Source organism: Hyperoodon ampullatus, assembly GCF_949752795.1.
Source record: "Hyperoodon ampullatus genome assembly, chromosome: 4".
NCBI classification, from domain to species: domain Eukaryota; kingdom Metazoa; phylum Chordata; class Mammalia; order Artiodactyla; family Ziphiidae; genus Hyperoodon; species Hyperoodon ampullatus.
In genome coordinates this window covers 47,060,670-47,082,408 of record NC_136917.1, presented here as the reverse complement: position 1 = coordinate 47,082,408, position 21,739 = coordinate 47,060,670, and the positions used below count along the sequence as shown (strand labels likewise).

The 21,739-nt window shown below is 38.4% G+C and overlaps 1 protein-coding gene across 3 annotated transcripts; it reads left to right on the top strand.

Annotated features, from left to right (window-relative positions):
* Nucleotides 1–923: 923 nt before the first annotated feature.
* Nucleotides 924–17,784, top strand: G3BP1 (G3BP stress granule assembly factor 1; the record flags this gene model as incomplete). Of its 3 annotated transcripts, none has more annotated exons than XM_079703771.1 (11): nucleotides 924–1,033; nucleotides 3,246–3,327; nucleotides 3,802–3,975; nucleotides 6,505–6,595; nucleotides 7,569–7,662; nucleotides 8,852–9,053; nucleotides 10,652–10,753; nucleotides 11,201–11,312; nucleotides 11,531–11,659; nucleotides 12,051–12,160; nucleotides 16,470–17,784. In XM_079703771.1, 11 exons carry the CDS (start codon nucleotides 939–941, stop codon nucleotides 16,674–16,676), a joined length of 1,398 nt encoding a protein of 465 aa, XP_079559897.1. In that variant the 3' UTR covers nucleotides 16,677–17,784. The 3 variants fall into 3 exon arrangements, with proteins under 3 accessions (XP_079559897.1, XP_079559898.1, XP_079559899.1); XM_079703772.1 differs by having other exon boundaries at nucleotides 939–1,033; nucleotides 8,822–9,053; XM_079703773.1 differs by lacking the exon at nucleotides 12,051–12,160 and having other exon boundaries at nucleotides 939–1,033; nucleotides 16,470–16,632.
* Nucleotides 17,785–21,739: the final 3,955 nt, after the last annotated feature.

Here is a 21,739-nt window from a genome sequence, read left to right as displayed (position 1 = left end):
TTTTCGTTTTGTTTTGTTTTTTTCTTTTTCTGCGATATGCGGGCCTCTCACTGCTGTGGCCTCTCCCGTTGCGGAGCACAGGCTCCAGACGCGCAGGCTCAGCGGCCATGGCTCACGGGCCCAGCCGCTCCGCGGCATGTGGGATCTTCCCGGACCGGGGCACGAACCCGCGTCCCCTGCATTGGCAGGTGGACTCTTAACCACTGCGCCACCAGGGAAGCCCTGAAAGGGTTTTTAAAAAAATAATAACTGACAGTAATTGAGAACTTACTGTGTGCCAGGTGCCTTTCTTAACACACCAACATACTTTAAGTCATAATTTTGAGGTGGTAGGGATTATTTTGTTGAGTAAAAACATCATTTGTTACTTTTTTGCCTATTTTTTTTCATTTTAGAATTCTTTTTTCATTTTTAAAGATAGTAAAAATTTCTCTGATTTAGTTTGACTAAAAATGTGATAGTATGTGTCTGTATTGTCAAATATATATTTATCACCCTTGAACCTAATATTGCCATAGTAATATGTTGTAATATTACAAGTGGAACACTCTTAATTGATTTTATTGGCTTGGGAAAGTTATGATAGGATGCATGTTGGCAATATGTATTTTTGAAGTTCTTATATTAAGTTTAAGGAAATTGAATATTGGGAATAATGATGAATTAATTCTTCGTAGTGATTTTTTTCCCCCATAGCATTCATCTGATTACAGTAAATTTGAATATATAAAACCTCACTGGTTTGTGTGGGTTTTGTTTGTTTCTTATAGTGTTTATTCCTTTTAAAAACCAAGAATTGCTGAAATGATCTTGTTGGTCAATGAGTCGGTCTCAGCTAAATGATTCAGTCTTCTCCCCTTGCCCTTTCTCCCCTTGTACTTGATCTTTCAGTTTGAACATATTTGACTATTTTTTTCCAGGTTGAATTGACCAAAGCAATGGTTATGGAGAAGCCTAGTCCCCTGCTGGTCGGGCGGGAATTTGTGAGACAGTATTACACACTGCTGAACCAGGCCCCAGACATGCTACACAGGTAAGACCTTTCTTTTCCTGAGCATCATCTAATGCTGTGTTTTAGTGTGTGGGTACGTATCCTTAAGATTCTCTTATTCATCATGCACCTTCTAGGGTTACTGCATAAAGGTGCTTTGTAAGTACCAAAAAGTGATGGTTATTCAAATTATGTAATAGTAGAATATACAAATATTATTTAAAAATTAGTCTAAGTTACCTATACATTATCAGAAAAGTAATGCTTGGTAATGTAAATGTATAATATTTGTGTTTTTGATTTTGTTTTCCGTTTTGCTGTTTTTGGTGAATCATGAATTATTTAGTAAGAATGTATTGAAGAAGATGCAGGAGTGTTCCTGTAATGACATACTTTTGTGTTGATATGCTAACGATTTTTCTATGTAGGTGCAAATTTTTTTATCATACTGTGTTTTAGCTTTTTTACTTGATAATCTGTGATCATCTTACAAGGGTAATACATGTATCACATTAATTTTGTTACACATGAGGTTTTTATTTTCCAGAGGTGTAACATGTTTTAATCCTCTAATGATGAATATGTAAGTTGCTTCCATTATTTTCTCTTACAAACAGTGCTGCATTATACAAAGCTCTTAAGTTTGTTTATGTGGACTTATTAGAATATTTTTTAGAAATTCTAAAATGTGTATTTGTTGGACCAGAACTATTTTTTCTTCTATATCTTGCCAGTTTGCATATTGGATACCACATGATTATTAGGTGTAAGAGAATGTTTTTAAATTCGTTTTGAGTCCTTGTTCTGAAAATGGAAAGAATCACTTTTTTTTTTTTTTTAAGGCTTTATAATTTCCAAAACACTTTTACCTTTTCTTCTTGATCTTTATAAAAACCTCTTAGTAAGGCATTGTAGGATAGTTAACTTCATTTTACAGATAAAGACACTAAGGGGTTAAAATTTTGCTGGTACTCACACACCTATTAAGTGATAGAACAAGTCCTAAACCTTTCTTTCCCCATTTTTTGTTGTTTTTTTTGGTCAAATGTATTCTTTGCCTTTAGAAGTTAGATACATTTGGAATTTTTTTTTTTTTGCGGTATGAGGGCCTCTCACTGTTGTGGCCTCCCCCGTTGCGGAGCACAGGCTCCGGACGCGCAGGCTCAGCGGCCATGGCTCACGGGCCCAGCCGCTCCGCGGCATGTGGGATCCTCCCGGACTGGGGCACAAACCCGTGTCCCCTGCATCGGCAGGCGGACTCCCAACCACTGCGCCACCAGGGAAGCCCACATTTGGAATTTAAAGTGGAGCAGGAGTTGAAACAAGCTAACCAAATACATTTCTTGTCAATATTATTATTTACTGGTTCTAACACATCTGTTTTTCACATTTCATCTCTGAGGTACATTTTAGATACAATGAAAAGTGGATTAGCCAGCAGTGAACTGATTCTGGCTGATGTGCAGCCTTTTAATAACTTTGAAAGTTGAAAGGTACTTTTGAGATCCTTAAGGCCCCAGATCTGTCCCTTTTTTGGAGGAAAAAACAATCAGGATGTAGAATGACATGTATGGTCTTATTTGTGAAAAATTGTTAATTTGGAGTACAAGTGTCAAGATATCCTAAAAGTGATTATCCCCAAGTTAGGGTATTTTCTGTGTGTCTGTGTGTGTGTTGGGGCCGGGTGTTGTTGGCGCTTCCCTAATTCAGTATTGTAATGAAAACAAGACAATTTTGAGGATATGGGTGAATTAAAGCTATGAAGATTTAAGTCTGAAGCTCTTAATGCATCAGCAAAAATTGTTAAACTACTCCTAAAACCCATCTGCCTGAGTTTTTAATGGGAACTCATCACATTCATTCTCAGATATAAAAGGACTCTCTAAGTCGGTAGAGAGTATAGATGTGCTCATGTATATCAAGACTACCTGTGGTCTCCTTGAGTGAAAACAGGAACTTTTATTTTAAGTGGCCTTCCTGACATGAACTACAAACAAGATCCTTCCCAACATGATCATCCTTTCGTGAGACCTGAAACTTGTGACTCATAAAAATTCCTTGACCAGATTCATTCCCATTCAGCAAATGTTGTGACATGTAGGTGATGCATATATTATGATAGCATACAAAGATGAAAAAGAAAACACATTCCTGCCTCCAAGAATGTACTAGTGAGACAGATGGGTTCAAACATGAACAATAAATACCTGGTCTTAGGATACTTGAAGATGACAAGTATCTTTCTGTTTTACAGATTTTATGGAAAGAACTCTTCTTATGTCCATGGGGGATTGGATTCAAATGGAAAGCCAGCAGATGCGGTCTATGGACAGAAAGTAAGCATAACAAGCTTCGTGTAGGCTGTTGAGCAGTTAGAAGATAACCCATAGAATTGAGGTGGATACATGCTTGATATGTTTGTTGATATTTAAAGATCAAATTTCTCAACATCTCTTTAGAAATTTAGCTATTCAGTAACTACTTGGTTTATATGATAATCATTGAAAAACTTATAAAGTCACTTTTGTTTATTTTGTATGATATATTCTGAAGCTTTTTTATGTTAGAAGATAATAGGTTTTAGCATGGGGATCATCTATTGTAAACATTTTAGTTATGTTAATTAAGGACAATAATTTTAATAATTAAGGTTAAGGTGTCATTGGGAATATACTGTATTAAGACAAATTACAGTGGGGTCTGTGTAGTTTGTAATTTAAATGTGCATAGGTAAATGCTCTGTCTTTGTTGTGTTAGAAAGTTTTTTGTTGTTCTTGGAGATTCTGCATTCTCTTCCTTTGATTCCTTAGGAAATCCATAGGAAAGTGATGTCACAAAATTTCACCAATTGCCACACTAAGATCCGTCATGTCGATGCTCATGCCACTCTGAATGATGGTGTCGTGGTCCAGGTGATGGGCTTGCTCTCTAATAACAACCAGGCTTTGAGGAGATTCATGCAGACCTTTGTCCTTGCTCCTGAGGTATGAAAAAAAATAACAATGAAAGGTTGTACATGTCTTTTTAAAAACTGTTGATTTTGAAATTTTAAATATACAGAAAAGTTGAAATAATAGTGCAGAAGTACTCTTACATATATCTTACCTAGAGCCACATTTGCCCACACATTTATAATTCTTTTTCTATTTACCTATCATTTTTAATTCTAAACTATTTTAAAAGTAAATTGGAGGACTTCCCTGGTGGCACAGTGGTGAAGAATCCACCTGCCAGTGCAGGGGACACGGGTTCGATCCCTGGTCCGGGAAGATCCCACATGCCGCGGAGCAACTAAGCCCATGTGCCACAACTACTAAAGCCTGCACGCCTAGAGCCCGTGCTCCGCAACAAGAGAAGCCACCTCAGTGAGAAGCCCGCACACCACCACGAAGAGTAGTCCCCACTCACCACAACTAGAGAAAGCCCGTGTGCAGCAACGAAGACCCAGCGCAGCCAAAATTAGATTAAAAAAAAAAAAAAAAAAGTAAATTGGAGATATTATGCCCAGTCATCCTCCAGTACTTAAGTGAGCACTTCTTAAGAATAAGGACTTCTCTTCCATAACCATAGTACAGTTATCAAATTAGAGTATTTGTAATACAATTATCCATCTATAGTCCATATTTAAATTTTGGTTATTGTCCCAGTAATACAAAGAATAGTAATTTTTTTTTCCTTGTCCAAGATTCAGTTCAGGATTACACATTGCATATAGCTGTCATGTCTCTTTAGGCTCCTTTAATCTGCTCTAATTCATTAATCTTTTGTTTTTCAAGATGTTGACAATTTTAAAGAGGACAATCAAATTACTGTGTAGAATGCATCAGTTTGAATTGTCTGATATTTCCTTATAATTAGTTTTAGGTTATACATGTCTTTCAGTGCCTCACATTAGGTAGCACTTGATGTCATTTAGTCCCATTATTAATATTACTTAGTTAAGGTGATGGTCACCAGGTTTTGCCACTGTAAAGTTATGCTTTTATTTTTCTCATTAGTAAGTAAATTATGGGTGCTTCTTTGAGACTGTGCGTATACTTTGTTCTTCATCAAACGTTTAGGCGCTAGTTCTAGCATTCATAATTCTTGCCAGAATCAGTTGCTACTCTGATGGCTGCAAATGGTGATCATCTAATTCTTTATTTATTAGTTGGCATTCTACTGTAAAGAACTTTGCCTTTTCTTCTATCTGTCATGGGGTCTTTGTTTATTTAATGGATTTAGTTAATTTTTAATTGATTTCTGAAGTGTCCTAGGATCTGCTAAGTGTGAACCCCTTCAAGCGGGTTTCTGTTTTTTTTTGTTTGTTTTGGGTTTTTTTTGGGGGGGCAGTTTGTGGCACAGATGTTTCAGGCTCACCTTGCACTCTCCCTGCTCCAGCCACAACCCCAGTTCTGGAGTCAGCTGTTTCTTCAAGGAGCCCTGTTTTTTTTTTTAGTTATCATGCTTATCATGAAAAGACTACAGGTTTATGTTGATTAATTGCATTTGTACTGCCTTCTCAACTGGTCCAGAATGAACAAAGTCAGGAATCCTATCTGTGAGCATGTGGAAGGGGCTCCAAGAGGACCTGCTGACTAAAAGTTTTCTCTACATTACTCGTCAGATAGTTTTCTGTTGAAGTGTAGTGAATCTAAAATCCCTGTCATTTTACTGTTTGAATATAAAATAACTCAGTTGTCTATTTGAAAAATTACATGAAGTCGTTTTAGTCATGATTTTTAGAGGAAGGCTTAGATTATCTATAGTGTTAAAATTGTTGATGGACTTCTAAATATTCAAGGAATCATGGGATGATTATTAATTATTCTAAATTTAGTTCTTTTTTGCCTTTAAAGAGGAAGATCCTAACATTACCATAGTATAATGGATTGTTACATAAACTGTCTCATTTAATATTCAAAGCTCTAAAGTATAAGTTGGTATCCTTCATTTTGCAGATGAAGAAACAGCCTTAGAAATTGAATGACTAGTAAGTGACATAGTTGGATTTCAGTGTAGGTGTGTCTTATACCTAGGGTAGGCAAATCTTTTTAGCTACATGTTTGAGTGCTTGTGTCAATATTCTTGGATAGAGATTTAGCGAATTTTAAAACATCTGTTGCAATTGGTAATATGTATTCATTGTTCAAGAAATGATTTGAAGTCTGGGCTTTGGCATCTTAAATACTTAGAGTTTGTCAGTTTTTGGATATTCACCTGGTGGTATTTTAAGCACACAGTATGTAATGGAAAGCAGGGATCCTTTCAGCCTTGACCTTATTGGCATTTGGGGCTGGGTTACTGCTTGCTGTGGGGCTGTCCTGTGCGGTGTGGGGTGTCTGGCAGCGTCCCTGCCCTTTCCTCAGTAGTTGTCAGCTCTCCTCCCCGATGGGAAACCTGAAATGTCTCCCGAAGTTGCCAAATGTCTCCTGGGGTGGGCAGTATTGCCTTTAGTTGAGAACGATGGTGTAGGGTGATGTGGAATTTTAAAAGTTTGCTGAATAAATGAAAACTTTCTGTTGGCATTGCAGGGCTCTGTTGCAAATAAGTTCTATGTTCATAATGATATCTTCAGATACCAAGATGAGGTCTTTGGTGGCTTTGTCACTGAGCCTCAGGAAGGTAAGTTACTTGTCTAAATTTTTTTGGATGGCATCAGATTGACCTGAAGAGAGTGTAGGTTTCTTTTTTCTTTTTTTTGAGAGTGTAGGTTTCTTGAATGTTTTCATAATTCTTTGTATCTTTCATTAGTAACTTTTAATTGTCAAGGCATAAGAAGGGTTGGAGATTTTAACCTACTTGAGGCTGATAGGTTAGTCTACTTCACTGATATTGGTAGAAGACATCAAACTCCTAAATCAGAAGTAGACAGGTTATTACAGCAACAATAGTAGCATCTTAGCCATAGTTTCTGTAGGACACTGCAGAAGTTTAGATGATACCTGCAGTGCAGTGGGGTGCATTACTAGAGTGGAACCTAAGTTTCAGCAACCAAAACCTTATAATGGGGCAGCAAACATGCCTGCCTGTTACTCTGGAGAGAGACGCTGTTTTCTGAGAGTGTTGCTGTATAAATATTCTTAAAAGGTAGTCTGGAACAAAGGTTAGCTATTGCCTCAGTTGTAAGATGTGCAGAAACACAAGCAACCCATGGAGAATTGTCTCTAAATGCTAAGAGTAATTAGTATTTTAGTGTTTTCTGTATGACTCAGAATTCTAAGTGCTTTGTATTTATTGTATAATACAACAGCCTTACAGGTAAGTATTTTAGGAACTATTGTTCCCTTTTAATAAATTAGGGCACTGAAATGCACGGAGGTCATTTGCCTGATGTCATATAGCTAGTTAGGTGGTAGAACCTTCGTTGCATTACTGGCAATATGACCTCGGACTCCATGCTTGTAACCCAAACATTACAATGGCCTTAATTCTGTCCTTAAAGCCTACGTCATGATTTTACACAATTTTCTTTATCTTTTTATGTATGTGTACTTTTCTTATTTCATTGCCTTTTTTATCATGATGAACATTGTGCAAGTGAATATATTTGTGAGTTAAGTGTGCACAAATATGTTAAATTTCTTTTCTCATTTAGAATCTGAAGAAGAAGTAGAGGAACCAGAAGAAAGACAGCAGACACCTGAGGTGGTACCTGATGATTCTGGAACTTTCTATGATCAAACTGTCAGGTAAGGAAAACTTTGTTCGTCTGTCCAGAGCTGCATGAGAATTTGAGTTGTTTAGCCTTTCTGTTTGATGGAGGGCAGCCATAATGCTCAGAATTATCTCAGAAAATAGTGATAATTTCCCAGAAGAAAGGTTTTGCTTTTGGTATGTAACATAAATACATAACTTGTTTAATACAAATTGCAGTCTGAGGACTACTTAAATAGTATCCATCAGTTGCTTTTCGGTTTGGTTTTATCAAGTATTTAATACATCAAGGCATAGCTTTAAGTGCTTTTGAGATGCAAAGGTGTACAAGGACTTAGACATAAATTGACAGAAATTCAGACATGAGTTAAGTAACAATAAAGAAGTTCATTAGCTCAGACAAATGTGTGACTTAGGTTTTTTAAATCTGAAACTGGAACAGAAATATGTTGGATAGCAATATAAATTAATATTTACTTGTTGCCCTGTGATACCCTTAATGTTAATATTCAGTGCTTAAAGGATACTTTCAAATGTGTCTCAAGGTGTGGTGATGGGACTGACTTTACTCACCTGGGTTGCTGGTTGAAAATGAAGATTTGTTGTCCTACCACAAACCTGCCAAATTAGAATTTCTGGCGGGGGGGGGAAGCATCTGCAGTTTGTTAAAGTGACTTATGTGGAAGTTTAAGAACTATTCTGAATCACAACTGATGGTTTTTTTTCCTCCAAAATTCCTTGTGTGTTTTTATGAGAAAAAGTTTTGATACTAAAAACCACGTAACATAAAGTTTACCTTCTTAACCATTTCTAAGTGTACTTTACAGTAGTGTTAAGTATATGCACATGATTGTGCAGCAGATCTCCAGAAATTTTTACCTTGGAAAAACTGAAACTGTACCTTTCCAACTCCGCATAGCCTATTAGAGTTTTGTGATATGTGATAGGTAAATAGTAATAATTTTGGGATTCTGAGAAACACTGCTCTGGTTCATTTTGATCTGTTTGATGCATTTGCTTAATCAGAATTTAGCAAATCTGACTGCAGTTAAAATTTGCTCACTGAGGGCTTTTCTAAAAAGTTGTCTTGTTTTAATATGCAAATACATAATTCTTAGATCTTTTGGGGGAGGAGGGAGCTATGCTTTTTAGGTTCAGGACTCTAGGAATTTCTTGCTAAATCAACAGAAGCAGAATGATATTTCTCAAATTTTACCATGAAAGCAATGACTTAGAAGAACATTTAGAAGAACCTGTTGCTGAACCAGAGCCTGATCCTGAACCAGAGCCAGAGCAAGAACCTGTGTCTGAAGTCCAAGAGGAAAAGTCTGAGCCAGTATTGGAAGAAACTGCTCCTGAGGATGCTCAGAAGAGTTCTTCTCCAGCGCCTGCAGACATAGCCCAGACAGTGCAGGAGGACTTGAGAGTATGCAATGTGTCTTCATTTTTATTCCATTTCTATTTTTAAAAATCTCTCTTCTTCTTTATTGTTGCTTGGTTGACTTTTGTAGGTACATTTTCATATTGGTTGTTTAGGGAAGTTTCTTCCATATTGAGCCATACCTCAGATAAGAAGTAAGATGCATATTGCTTTATAAAATCAAAAGTAGTTTTCCCCCTCCTCTAAGGAAACTTGAATACTTTTTAGGCCAGAAATTTCAGGTGCTATTTTATCACTGCATCAACAAACCTTCTTTTTAATATTACATCTTTCAAATTGCAGATTATTGTGTGCTTGTTAAACAAGTGATAGTCTATCTTTAAAAAATAACGTGGCACAACAGACTTTTCCTGCCCTTTTCTATGAAATCTAATTGAGGACAACTTTACAGTACAAGTAGAAACAAATTGCTCAAGTATAACTACTTTTCTAATTAGAATACCTGATTTGAAAAGTTTGAAGATTTTCAGTTACTGTCCCTGAGTCACATCAAGATGATAACAACTGAACTAACAGAACCTTTACAGTTGATGCTCCTTGAAGGAATATGTTTTAGTGCTGTATTTATGGGGCCAGGGTTCTTGTAATGCCGTTTGTCTAAGTTATTATTTCAAGTGTCTTTGCGTTAGGCATTGTTCTAGGTATGGGAACTGTCAGTAAAGTAGATAGAGTTCTTGGTCTCTGGAAGCTTTTGGGTGAGTAGGAAAGAGAAATGGTGAAATGACTTTAGCTTGCAGGTGGAAAAGTACGTTGGCTGGATTGAGAATGGATGACAAGTTAGGTGGCTTAATTATAGTAGTTCTGGAGAGAGGTAATGACATCTTGGATTAGGGTCATGGCAGTGGAGATGGAGAAGAGATTTAAGAGGTAAATAACAGGATGTGGTGATTTTGGTATTGATTGAAATAACTCAAGAAGATTCTAAAGTTGGTGTAATTGGGTTATAGATTGAGAGAATCATAGGAGGAAGAACTGGTTTTGGAAGGAGAATTTTCTTTGATTCACAAACTTGAAATTAATGTGAAAGTAGCCTCTCATACTTTGCTGATACTTGATGATTAGTCCTAAGGAATTTTAGTACTAAATTTTAAGTAGTGGGGAAAAGGAATCTCAAGTTACTTATAAATTCTATCTTGCCTCTGAAAATGAGATGCACATGTAATAATACAAGAAATCAAAAGCTAATACCTTTTTTAAAAAATAAAATTTATTTATATTTTGCTGTGTTGGGTCTTCGTTGTGTGTGGTCTTTCTCTAGTTGCGGCAAGTGGGGGCTACTCTTGATTGTGGTGCATGGGCTTCTCATTGTGGTGGCTTCTCTTATTGCGGAGCACGGGCTCTGCGTGCCCAGGCTTCAGTAGGTGTGGCTCGCAGGCTCTAGAGCGCAGGCTCAGTAGTTGTGGCATATGGGCTTAGTTGCTCCATGGCATGTGGGATCTTCCCGGCCCAGGGCTTGAACCCGGGTACTGTGCATTGGCAGGCGGATTCTTAACCACTGCACCACCGGGGAAGCCCAAAAGTTAATACCTTTTATATTGTTGTGATAAGTAGTGTAATCAACTGATGTTGGTGTGTTCCCTTAGACCTTTTCTTGGGCATCTGTGACCAGTAAGAACCTTCCACCCAGTGGAGCTGTTCCAGTTACTGGGATACCACCTCATGTTGTTAAAGTACCAGCTTCACAGGTGAGTTTCTAATTAAGCTTGCATATTAGGCAAATTTATTTGTATTTTCGTGTAATGTGATTTCACAGAGGTTTAATGAATAAGGCAGAGGAGAAGGGTACAAGGTGATTTTTAAAAAATATTTCAAATTTAATTTTTTTATACAGCAGGTTCTTATTAGTCATCAATTTTATACACATCAATGTATACATGTCAATCCCAATCATCCAGTTCATCACACCACCAGCCCCCGCCCCTGCCGCTTTTCCCCCTCGGTGTCCATACATTTGTTCTCTACATCTGTGTTCCAAGGTGATTTTTAATGTGTTTTTTTGGTTTTTTTTTTTGGTGAGAGAATGAGGGAATTGTCATTTTCTAGTTTAAACCTTATTGTTAGCTAGGACATTTCACAAAAAAAGGTAAGCTTGCTTTGTTCTTACACAAACGTTAATGTTATACATTTTTTAGCCTCGTCCGGAGTCTAAGCCTGAATCTCAGATTCCACCGCAGAGGCCTCAGAGGGATCAAAGGGTGCGAGAACAGCGAATAAATGTTCCTCCCCAGAGGGGACCTAGACCAGGTGAGAGCTCAGAAGGGTGGCTTCTTTAGTCTGAGCTTGTTGAGGGTGAGAGCTTGTTTTGGGAGGGCAGTTGATGTTTGTGTGTACTTAGATTTAAAAAAATATGTTGTAGAGTTAATGGAATTGCCTGTATTTAGGGGTAGAGAGAACTGTTGAATGGAACAGTCATGGAAAGGTGTCTTCTTTCTCATTCCTTGCTGCCTTTGTTTCCTCTTCAGTCCGTGAGGCTGGTGAGCAAGGTGAAGTTGAACCCCGAAGAATCGTGAGACACCCTGACAGTCACCAACTCTTTATCGGCAACCTGCCTCATGAGGTGGACAAATCAGAGCTTAAAGATTTTTTTCAAAGTAGGTTATTGAGTTTTAAATATTAGATTGATTTAATACAGTGGTATCCAATAGAAACAGAAGATGAGCCACATATATAATTTTAAGTTTTGTAGTAACATTTTAAAAGGCAAAAAGAACCTGGATAATTTAATTTTAATAATATTTTATTTAACCCAGTGTATCTAAGATATCATCTTAATATGTACAAATATGAGATACTTTCCATAAGCCTATCCTAAGTCTTTGAAATCCAGTGTGTATGTGGCACGTAGGGCACATCTTATTTTGGAGTAGCCACAGTTCACATGCTGTGTAACCATGTGTTACTAGTGGCTTTCATTGGACAGTGTGCGTGTAATACTTAAAGGAAATGTTCTAAGTTATTTGAGAGTCTGTGTTCCACTTGCAGGTTATGGGAATGTGGTGGAGCTGCGTATTAACAGCGGTGGGAAATTACCTAATTTTGGGTTCGTTGTGTTTGATGATTCTGAGCCTGTTCAGAAGGTGCTTAGCAACAGGGTAAGCAGTTTTTCATCTTGATTTTCTGTATCTTTGGTCTTTTACTGTATTCATCCTTAAAACTATGTCTTATATGTAAAGCGCAGTTTATTCCAACATGTCTGGGTAATATTTTCCATTATGCTAAAACCATTATTAAAAGAACTGCCTGGGAATTAGAAAAACAAAACTGCCATCTAAATAACGTACTTTTTGAATATGTGCATGATGGAGAATGAAATAACTATGGTAACCAATGCACTGAGATTTATGCAGTTTCTTTCTTTGGTAGTGGCTTCTGGTGTAAGTGATGAATTAAATATTATGTTATTTTTAGCTAAGATAACTTAGAATCAGTTTGTTTAGCAGGTGTATTTGTAGTCTTCATACATAACTGTTTGGGTATAACTATGAGGAACTCCTTTTGTTCTATAAGTTGTCTGGGTTTGGAGTCACCCTACCTTAAGGCACTTTTATTAACAGTACTTTCTCTAATAATAGAGGGATTTGTAGAATCAGAATCTTATTTCTGTGTTCTTAAAGAGCCCTTTCCTGGGCTTCCCTGGTGGCGCAGTGGTTGAGAGTCCGCCTGCCGATGCAGGGGACACGGGTTCGCGCCCTGGTCCGGGAAGATCCCACATGCCGCTAAGTGGCTAGGCCCGTGAGCCATGGCCGCTGAGCCTGTGCGTCTGGAGCCTGTGCTCCGCAACGGGAGAGGCCACAACAGTGAGAGGCCGGCGTACCGCAAAAAAAAAAAAAAAAAAAAAAAAAAAAGGAAAGAAAAAAGAGCCCTTTTCTTCCCCCACGTCTTTCATTAGCAAAAAACACTTTCTGTAGTAGTAGAGAAGAACAAAGGTGTAAATACTGAGATGGGTGTGGGAGTTTTAAGAGCTCACTTTTTTTTCAATTGAGGTGAAATTCACGTAAGAAGATTAACCATTTTAAAGTGTACAGTTCAAGACTTCCCTGTTGGCGCAGTGGTTAAGAATTTGCCTGTCAATGCAGGGGACATGGGTTTGAGCCCTGGTCTGGGAAGATCCCACACGCCGCGGAGCAACTAAGCCCGTGTGCCACAACTACTGAGTCTGCGCTCTAGGGCCCGCGAGCCACAACCACTGAGCCTGTGCACCCTAGAGCCTGCGCGCCGCAGCAACTGAGCCCATGTGCCACAGTTACTGAAGCTGTTTGCTCTAGGGCCCATGTGCTGCAACTACTGAGCCCGCGTGCTGCAACTACTGAAGCCCATGCACCTAGAGCCTGTGCTCCACAGCAAGAGAACCCACTGGAATGAGAAGCCCGCACACTACAACGAAGAGTAACCACTGCTCTCTGCAACTAGAGAAAGCCTGCACACAGCCATGAAGATCCATTGTGGCCAAAAACAAATTTAAAAAAACAAAACAAAAAATCTCATTAAAAAATAATACAGTGTGCAACTCAGTGGCATTTAATACACATTGTTGTGCAACCATCACCTATCTAGTTGCAAAACATTTTCATCAACAGTAAGTCCCTTACCTATTAAGCAGTCTTTCCCCATATCCTCTCTCGCCAGCCCCTGGCAACCACTAATCTGCTTTCAGTCTCTGCCAGTTAAAACTTACACATTTTATTAACCACGTTAGTTAGAAATGTTGTAGACCGTTATTTCCCAGAGGTTCTCCAGAATGTTAATGGGTATATTACAAAGTTTAATGTTGTGGTCATAACATTAAGTTAACTTTAATCTGAAATGTGCATTATCTGTCAAACTGTTGGACCACTACCTTTGTGAAGCATCTCCTGCAAAACCCTGAGAAGTGTGGAGAGGATATGGCTTATGTCACCCAGGACACAGAATACTGAACACAGATGTCCAGTAGGCTTTGTTGATAAATCCACCATTGAGCATACAATAGATCCAGGGTCTACACTTTTTGGTGCAGCCTTGACTTTGTATTTTCTTAGATGGTATGATACTCCAGTGGGGCCAAACAAGGTCAGGCCTGCTAGCTTGCTTCCAGTTAATTATCCAAGATGAGGGCTTTGGTGTTTCATTTAACCCCTGTGGGTAAGGCATGGCATCATTATGCATAGGAATTGTTGAGGTAAATTTCCTCAGAAAGTGGGCTGTATGTCTGCTACCTTTTTTCATTCAGATTGCTTCTATCCTTGTGATACCTCCTTAGAGGTATCTTCCATAACTACCTTTTTTTTTTTTTTTTTTTTTGCGGTACGCGGGCCTCTCACTGTTGTGGCCTCTCCCGTTGCGGAGCACAGGCTCCGGACGCGCAGGCCCAGCGGCCATGGCTCACGGGCCCAGCCGCTCCGCGGCATATGGGATCTTCCCGGACCAGGGCACGAACCCATGTCCCCTGCATCAGCAGGCGGACTCCCAACCACTGCGCCACCAGGGAAGCCCCGTAACTACCTTTTAAAATATCCACAGTCCTAACCTCTCCTTATCTTTCAGACTTTAAATGATTTTATTTTTCCCATTGTATCTAGAACATTACCAGAAACAGCACTTCACATTAATGTGTGTGATTTATATGCTGTGTATATAAAATATATATATATATATATTTGTAAATTTGTGTTAAAATACTTATAAATGTACAAATATAAGTATATATTTAATCAGAATTTAAAATTCACTTTAGAGTCAGAGCTCAAAAGAGGCTCCCCCGCCCCACACCCATGCAGGTTTCCTTACATGCACTTTCAGATCATTCCTGTGAACTCTGGTGACTTCAGATGTAGCTTGCCTTTCCCTCACCTCACTGTATTGGTAGAAGTCTACCGTACTCCCTTCAGGAATTTTTTTTAGCCTTCTTTTTTTTGTTTTGGTTTGTTCTTAATTTTTTAAACATTTATTTATTTATTTGGTTGCACCGGGTCTTAGTTGCGGCAGGCGGGCTCCTTAGTTGCGGCTTGCCTGGCTCCTTAGTTGCAGCAGGCGGGCTCCTTAGTTGTGGCTGTCCGGCTCCTTAGTTGTAGCATGCAAACTCTTGGTTGCGGCATGCATGTGGGATCTAGTTCCCTGACCAGGGATTGAACCCGGGCCCCCTGCACTGGGAGCGCAGAGTCTTAACCACTGCGCTACCACAGAAGCCCCCTTCAGTCGTTTTTTATGAGTACGGAAATAGCTTGTAGAATATGACCGTGGTGTCTCACCATGCTGTGTCGGTTAAAAGCTTATGCTTTCCTGTCAGGACGCCTTGGTTTACATTGCTCTTCTGTCTCTCACTAGCCTTGTGACCTGTGCAGTCTTGTTCCTTAACCTCCCTGGCACATAGTTTGCTGGTCTCTATAAAATAGGTGTGCTAACAACCTTGAAAGGGTTGTTGTGAAGATTAAATGAGATAATAAAAGTGAAGTATATAGAATACTTCTTTGCATAGTAAGTACTGTTAGATATTTATTTTAAAAAATATTACAGTAGAAAACCACTGAGCACCAGCAAGGAGCGTAAATTGAGTTCATTGGAATCTTGAGTAACCCTTTGTTTTCTGTACTTCTCTTGGCAAAAAAGAAAGCCCAAGACTTAGTGGGAAGTAACTTTTTTTTCCTGCGCTAAGATCTGGTATCTTTATTATCTTCAGTATTTTCCCAAATTCTGTTCAGGCAAATAGCATTTTAAGATTATATTTAGATGAAATTCATGATGTTTTTGAGACGTATATGTACTTTGCATAAACATGTGCAGCAAAGTCTTTCCACATTAGGTGATGATGGGATTTTATTCTAAGCCTCCCAATCCATGGAGAAGGTGGCAATTTTTATTTATATTCTATTTATATAATTCTGTGGGAATATAAAATTTGCTTTAATAAGTACAAAGAGAGTTACTCTGCTGCACTGTTTAAATTGACTTTTTTTTTTTTTTTTTTTTTTTTTTTTTTTTTTTTTTTTTTTTTTTTGCGGTACGCGGGCCTCTCACTGTTGTGGCCTCTCCCGCTGCGGAGCACAGGCTCCGGACGCGCAGGCTCAGCGGCCATGGCCCACGGGCCCAGCCGCTCCGCGGCACGTGGGATCCTCCCGGACCGGGGCATTGAACCCGGCTCCCCTGCATCGGCAGGCGGACTCCCACCCACTGCGCCACCAGGGAAGCCCTAAATTGACTTTTTGACTTTTGAACTAGCTTGCATACCTAACTGCTTTTCCATGTATCTGTTAATGGGAAAATTATGTGTCCTGAGTTTGAGACAAAAAACTGCACTGTGAGAACGTAGCTGATTTGTAAGCTGCCGGTTCCTTGTTTTGTCTTTGTTTTATAGCTTTGTTTTGTCTTTGGTAGTCATTAGTCCATAAGCACTCTGTGTAAGTCTGTTCACCTTGGTTCTTACAGCCCATCATGTTCAGAGGTGAGGTCCGTCTGAATGTGGAAGAAAAGAAGACTCGAGCCGCCCGGGAAGGGGACCGCCGAGATAACCGCCTTCGGGGACCTGGAGGCCCTCGAGGTGGGCTGGGTGGTGGGATGAGAGGCCCACCCCGTGGAGGCATGGTGCAGAAACCAGGATTTGGAGTGGGAAGGGGCATTGCTCCAAGGCAGTGAATTGCTCTTCACCGATCTTCAGGCAGGAGTACAAACCCTAGCTCCCACAGAATGGTGATTTCTTCAGCCAACCTTTGGTATCTTGGAATCTGATCCTAGTCTATGATAAACTGCTTAAGTTTGTACAATTCTACTTTTTGTGTTGCTGGTGTGTGCTCCTTCCCCTCTCACCCCCACTCCCCCACCTTTTAGTCCTTCACTTCCAGTTTTGTGGAATGATATTTTAGGAAAAATGGATTTTTAAAGAAGAAAAAAAAGAGACTGCATTTCCTTGCTTTATTTGCATATACAGACTGGATTTTTTTTTAACAGTTTCCCCAAAGGAATGTGTCTTGCTTATTACTGACATTTGGTATTTTCATTCATTGGAATATTTCTTACTTATTTTCTACATGTTTCAAAAGCCTGTGAGAATAACAGGATTTGATAAACATTTTGAAGGCAGGAAGAACCCAAATTGTCTCTTCTTTGAGAGTCATGACTACCTTCTGGTGTGGAAAAATTGCTGTTGGAAAAATTGACAATTTAGATTCTCTCTGGTATGGTTAAAAACTGAATAAAAGGTGTTAGTAGAGTTTTTCTTTGGATACGTGGTTGCAAAACAGTTCCAAAACCTGTTTTTACCATTGAAATTTAAACTGTGAGATAGGTTTTAAATGTCTAGAATGCAACTGATAAGCTTTTCTTGAACTGTTAGATTTTTTTTTGAAGTAGAGTTTTTTCATGTTTAATTAGTATTTGTAAAAAAAAAAAAACAAAAAACCAGAAAGACCCAAAAAAATTTCAAAAATCTGAATAACACAAAACCAGAGCAAAACTGTTGTGCCTTCTATTTATCTTTGATTCCAGTCTTGGCAATTGTTTAAAGAAAAATAATAATAAAAAAAAGTAAACTTAGATTTGTTCTGTTAGGTTCAGAGTATGTTGGGAATTATAGAATCCCTCTTTCACCCTGTATGTCTTGTGTTCATTTGTTATGCCTTATTCTGAAATTGAGTCTCAAACTGGAATGCTTTTGAGGTCAGATGCTTTTGTAGAGGTCCTTTGACCTGAGTAGTTCAGCATTTGTATTAAGTTTTATTTCAGTGTCTCTTCAGAATCCTAATCATGGCCCTTAAGAAAGAATGTGACTTTAATATTGGACTTTGCTGGTGTGCTTGAGTGTGCACTAGTTTTTTTTTCTTAAATCATAGCCATATGGTAAATATTCTATTTTGTTATGGTTCCCTTTTATTGGTGGGCATGTAGTGGGTGTTTCTTGGAAATGGCCAATTTTTATTAAAATGTTTCTGGAAGAAAATTTAATCTGGCAATATAGACTAATACTCGTTTTGCATAGTATATTACTGTTGAGTGCTCTTAGGGAGATGGGTGAAGGTTTTGTTTACACTGGTGAAGCAAACCTTTGCGTGATAACTTGTCATTAATTGAAGGGCATTGAGGTTGTCAAATTTAACTTATTTGTTTTCTTAACAGTATTCACCTTTAGGACTATTGTTTGAGGATAGAATATTAGTAGGAATAGGAATGTTTGTTTTGCTGTCCCTGGGAAACTCTAGGTTTGCTGAAGGGTGTGGCCTTAAACTAAAATGAAGTTTGATGTTATCAGTTGACCCTCAGTACCTCAAATATTTGAAAATTGGCAACATTTCTTTCACATAAAGAAATTTATATAACTGAGTCACATGGCTGTGTTTTGGGTCAGTTTAAATAAATAATTGGTAACCACTTCATTTGGCCCAGGCCAGTGATAATTGGAAGAAATTCAGCTTGTACTTTCGTAGCTTATATTAAGCTTGTGGTAGAAGAAGGAAATTTAGCCTGAGTTATTTTTGAGAAAAAAATTAAGTTGCAGTAAGTGTTTGGTGATAAATTATAGATAACCTAGAAACCATTTTTCATAAGTGAATACTAAACTGTACATTTCAAAATGTTCTTCCTCCTTAGAACAGAGCTTTAAGGGCACTAACTAGGTGCAGTGTTTCTCAACTTGGGGCTGTACTATATCCTAGAGGACATGCAGAAATGTGTGGGATTTTTGGTGGGTTGGGGGTGGAGGGAGATGCATTCCCTGCATCTAGGGTTTGCTGGGTGGGGGCCAGTGGTGCCAAGTGCCCTTGGAAAATGAAGCAACCCCACTGAGAACACAGGTAGTCCCTACTCCTATAATTCATGGTGGAATGGTGGACTAGGACAATTGCAGTGAGTTGTCCTTCCTTTGAAATAGAGCCTCAGAAAAATAAACAAATTAGCAAGTAAATCTCTCTCAGGAATTATAGTAACAACTACTGTAAGTAATAATCTCAGCTTTCCTTTATCTGTACCAATTGTGTTTTTTTTTTTTTTAATTTGGAGAGGTAGTAGCAATGTACTAGATGCTGCTTGCAGGGGATTACTGCATAATTTCAGAAAAGAAAAGGTTGCTTCAGTAATTTCAAGTTATCATAATTGGGATATTATGGTGTTTTGACTAGCATTGGACTTTATAAATAGGATTTAGCATCATGGTTAACACTATTAAGTATCCAGCTATCATCGATTACATTATTGCTGATGGAATAAACATGTCACCCTAGATACACATATATTCACATATTTCACAGTTAGAAAGTGAAAATAAAATAGATTAGGGCAAGATTTTCTGTAGACAGCATCAACTCATCACATTCAACATAATTTTTCATCTGTAGGAATGGCCCAACATGCACTTCTTTTCTGAGTTTAAAACCCTTCACCCATGAATATTTTAGCTAGGTAAGACTAGTTTGGTTCAGTGGGTCTCTTTTAAGATCTGTTGAAAATAAATAGATCTTGGTTGTACAAAAATAATTTTGTTTGCTTTTATGCTGAGGTTGGGCTTTACTTGTGTCTCCTGTGTTCTCAACTTTTTGAGCTGTTGCTGTGGAGCAGTGAAATGGATAATGCAAAAATAATTATTTGCCTTTGGATGAGTAGGTTACTACCACAGTGTTAGTTGAATTGCACTTTAGTTTTAGGTTAGACAACTAAATTTTCACAACTATAACCCTGTGGGTTAGGTGCGATTTCTCCCAAAGTAATAGATGAAGAAATGATATCAGAGGCCTCAAAGTCATCCATGTAGCTTAGGAGCAGATTGGCTTCCAAAAACTCTTGCTTTTTCTCTAGAACCATAATGCCTACCTATTTATATTTGAATGACATTAGGGGCATAGGGCATGAAATAACTACAGTATAGAGACTTGAGTCTGCAGACATTCGGATCAAGGTTCTCCATTTCCTTTAGTGTAAAGTAGATGCGTAAACATTGATTTTGTAGGGCTTTGCAGACTGTATGGTAACACAGCAACATTGAGTTACTAGATTATTTTCTCATCTGGTTTGATAATACATTTAGTACAATTTAATCTATATATGGAAGTAATATTTTTATCATAGCATCATACAGATGAGTTTATAACAATTGTGTTTTGCTTATAACTGCCATCCTCTGATGCTTTTCGTCATCCCTTTTATATTTGAAAACCTTTGTAGAGTTTAATGATTTAGTGGAAAATGTGGCACTTTATAGAAAACAATTTGTTCGAATCCATATGAAAATTTCTTTCTATGAGGTTTAAATTTGTAGGCTACTGTTCATGTTGTGGCTTATTTTAAGTAAACGATTGCATTTGTCAAATCTACTGATCTAAAAGTATCTTTTATATTAAAGTTTTATTTTTGTGCTACTTGAACGAATCTCTGCAGGAACTGCATACAAATTAGATAATTGTTGAACTTTTAGTTTAGCAATTTTGAACCTTGTAAAAGAAGCAAGTTCAGCATTTATTTGAAATTGGGGTTCTAGCTAACTGCCTAATATACCACAGATGGGCAGTGGACAGTTAGAGGTACTCTTTCGCAAATGTTTTAGAAACCTTAAAGAATGTGTTAGCAACTTAGCAATGTCTTGTGTGGGATGGGGTTGTAGGTTAAAGTTGCTCATCAAGTAATGGCCATATTGTACTAGATAATTAAACAAGGATTTGTGGTTTTAAGGTAGTAATACCTTTTAGAATTTGTGTTTACTGTAATATCGAGGTTCTGGGGACCGTAGATAGGCTTGTGAACTCTTGCTAGACTGAATTAAAGAAGAAATGGTGGCACGTGTGAGATAAAACTTTTATTTTCATTCTTTTTAGTAGATATGTATCTAACTCAGGATGATGCTGAAATTAGACTGCTTTGCTCATGCTTTCATGAAGCAGTCTTTCATAATGGCCTGAGTGAGTTGAGTGAGAAGTTGATTAAAGGTGGCCTACAGCCCTTAACCAGTTTTGCTTGTGATTATGCTTATGTATTGGTTTAGAATCAAAGTTGTTTTTCTTTTCTTTTTTTTTAAAATTTATTTTTGGCTGCGTTGGGTCTTTGTTGCTGCGGGCGGGCTTTCTCTAGTTGCAGTGAGTGGGGGCTACTCTTCGTTGGCGGTGCACGGACTTCTCATTGCGGTGGCTTCTCTTGTTGCGGAGCACAGGCTGTATGCACGCGGGCTTCAGTAGTTCCGGCACGCGGGATTCAGCAGTTGTGGCTCGCGGGCTGTAGAGCGCAGGCTCAGTAGTTGTGGCTCATGGGCTTAGTTGCTCCGCGGCATGTGGGATCTTCCTGGACCAGGGCTCGAACCCGTGTCCCCTGCATTGGCAGGCAGATTCTTAACCACTGCGCCACCAGGGAAGCCTCTGTTTGTCTTTGATTGCATGACTTTTGGAGTCTCCTCTCTTCCAGTTTCCACTTGAACCTGGTAGCTTTTTTTAGTTCCCAGTGAGAGGAAAATAGTATTGGAAATCATTTCTCCTCTTACTTCCATAAACCATGTGACCTGAATAGTTACAGAAATCCATATGTGTTTATTACTTTGAAATATGTCCAGTGTCACAGATTCCTAAGGGACTTGTATCCATCCAATGTGTCTTTGTTTTTTAAAAAAGTAAGCAATGCTTACCAAAAATTCACTGTTGAATTACTTCAGCAAGTATTTATTTTTCGGAAACACATTTATGGGAAGTTTGCCTGTATTATTGATTGTAGTTAGAGGGATGATTATATCA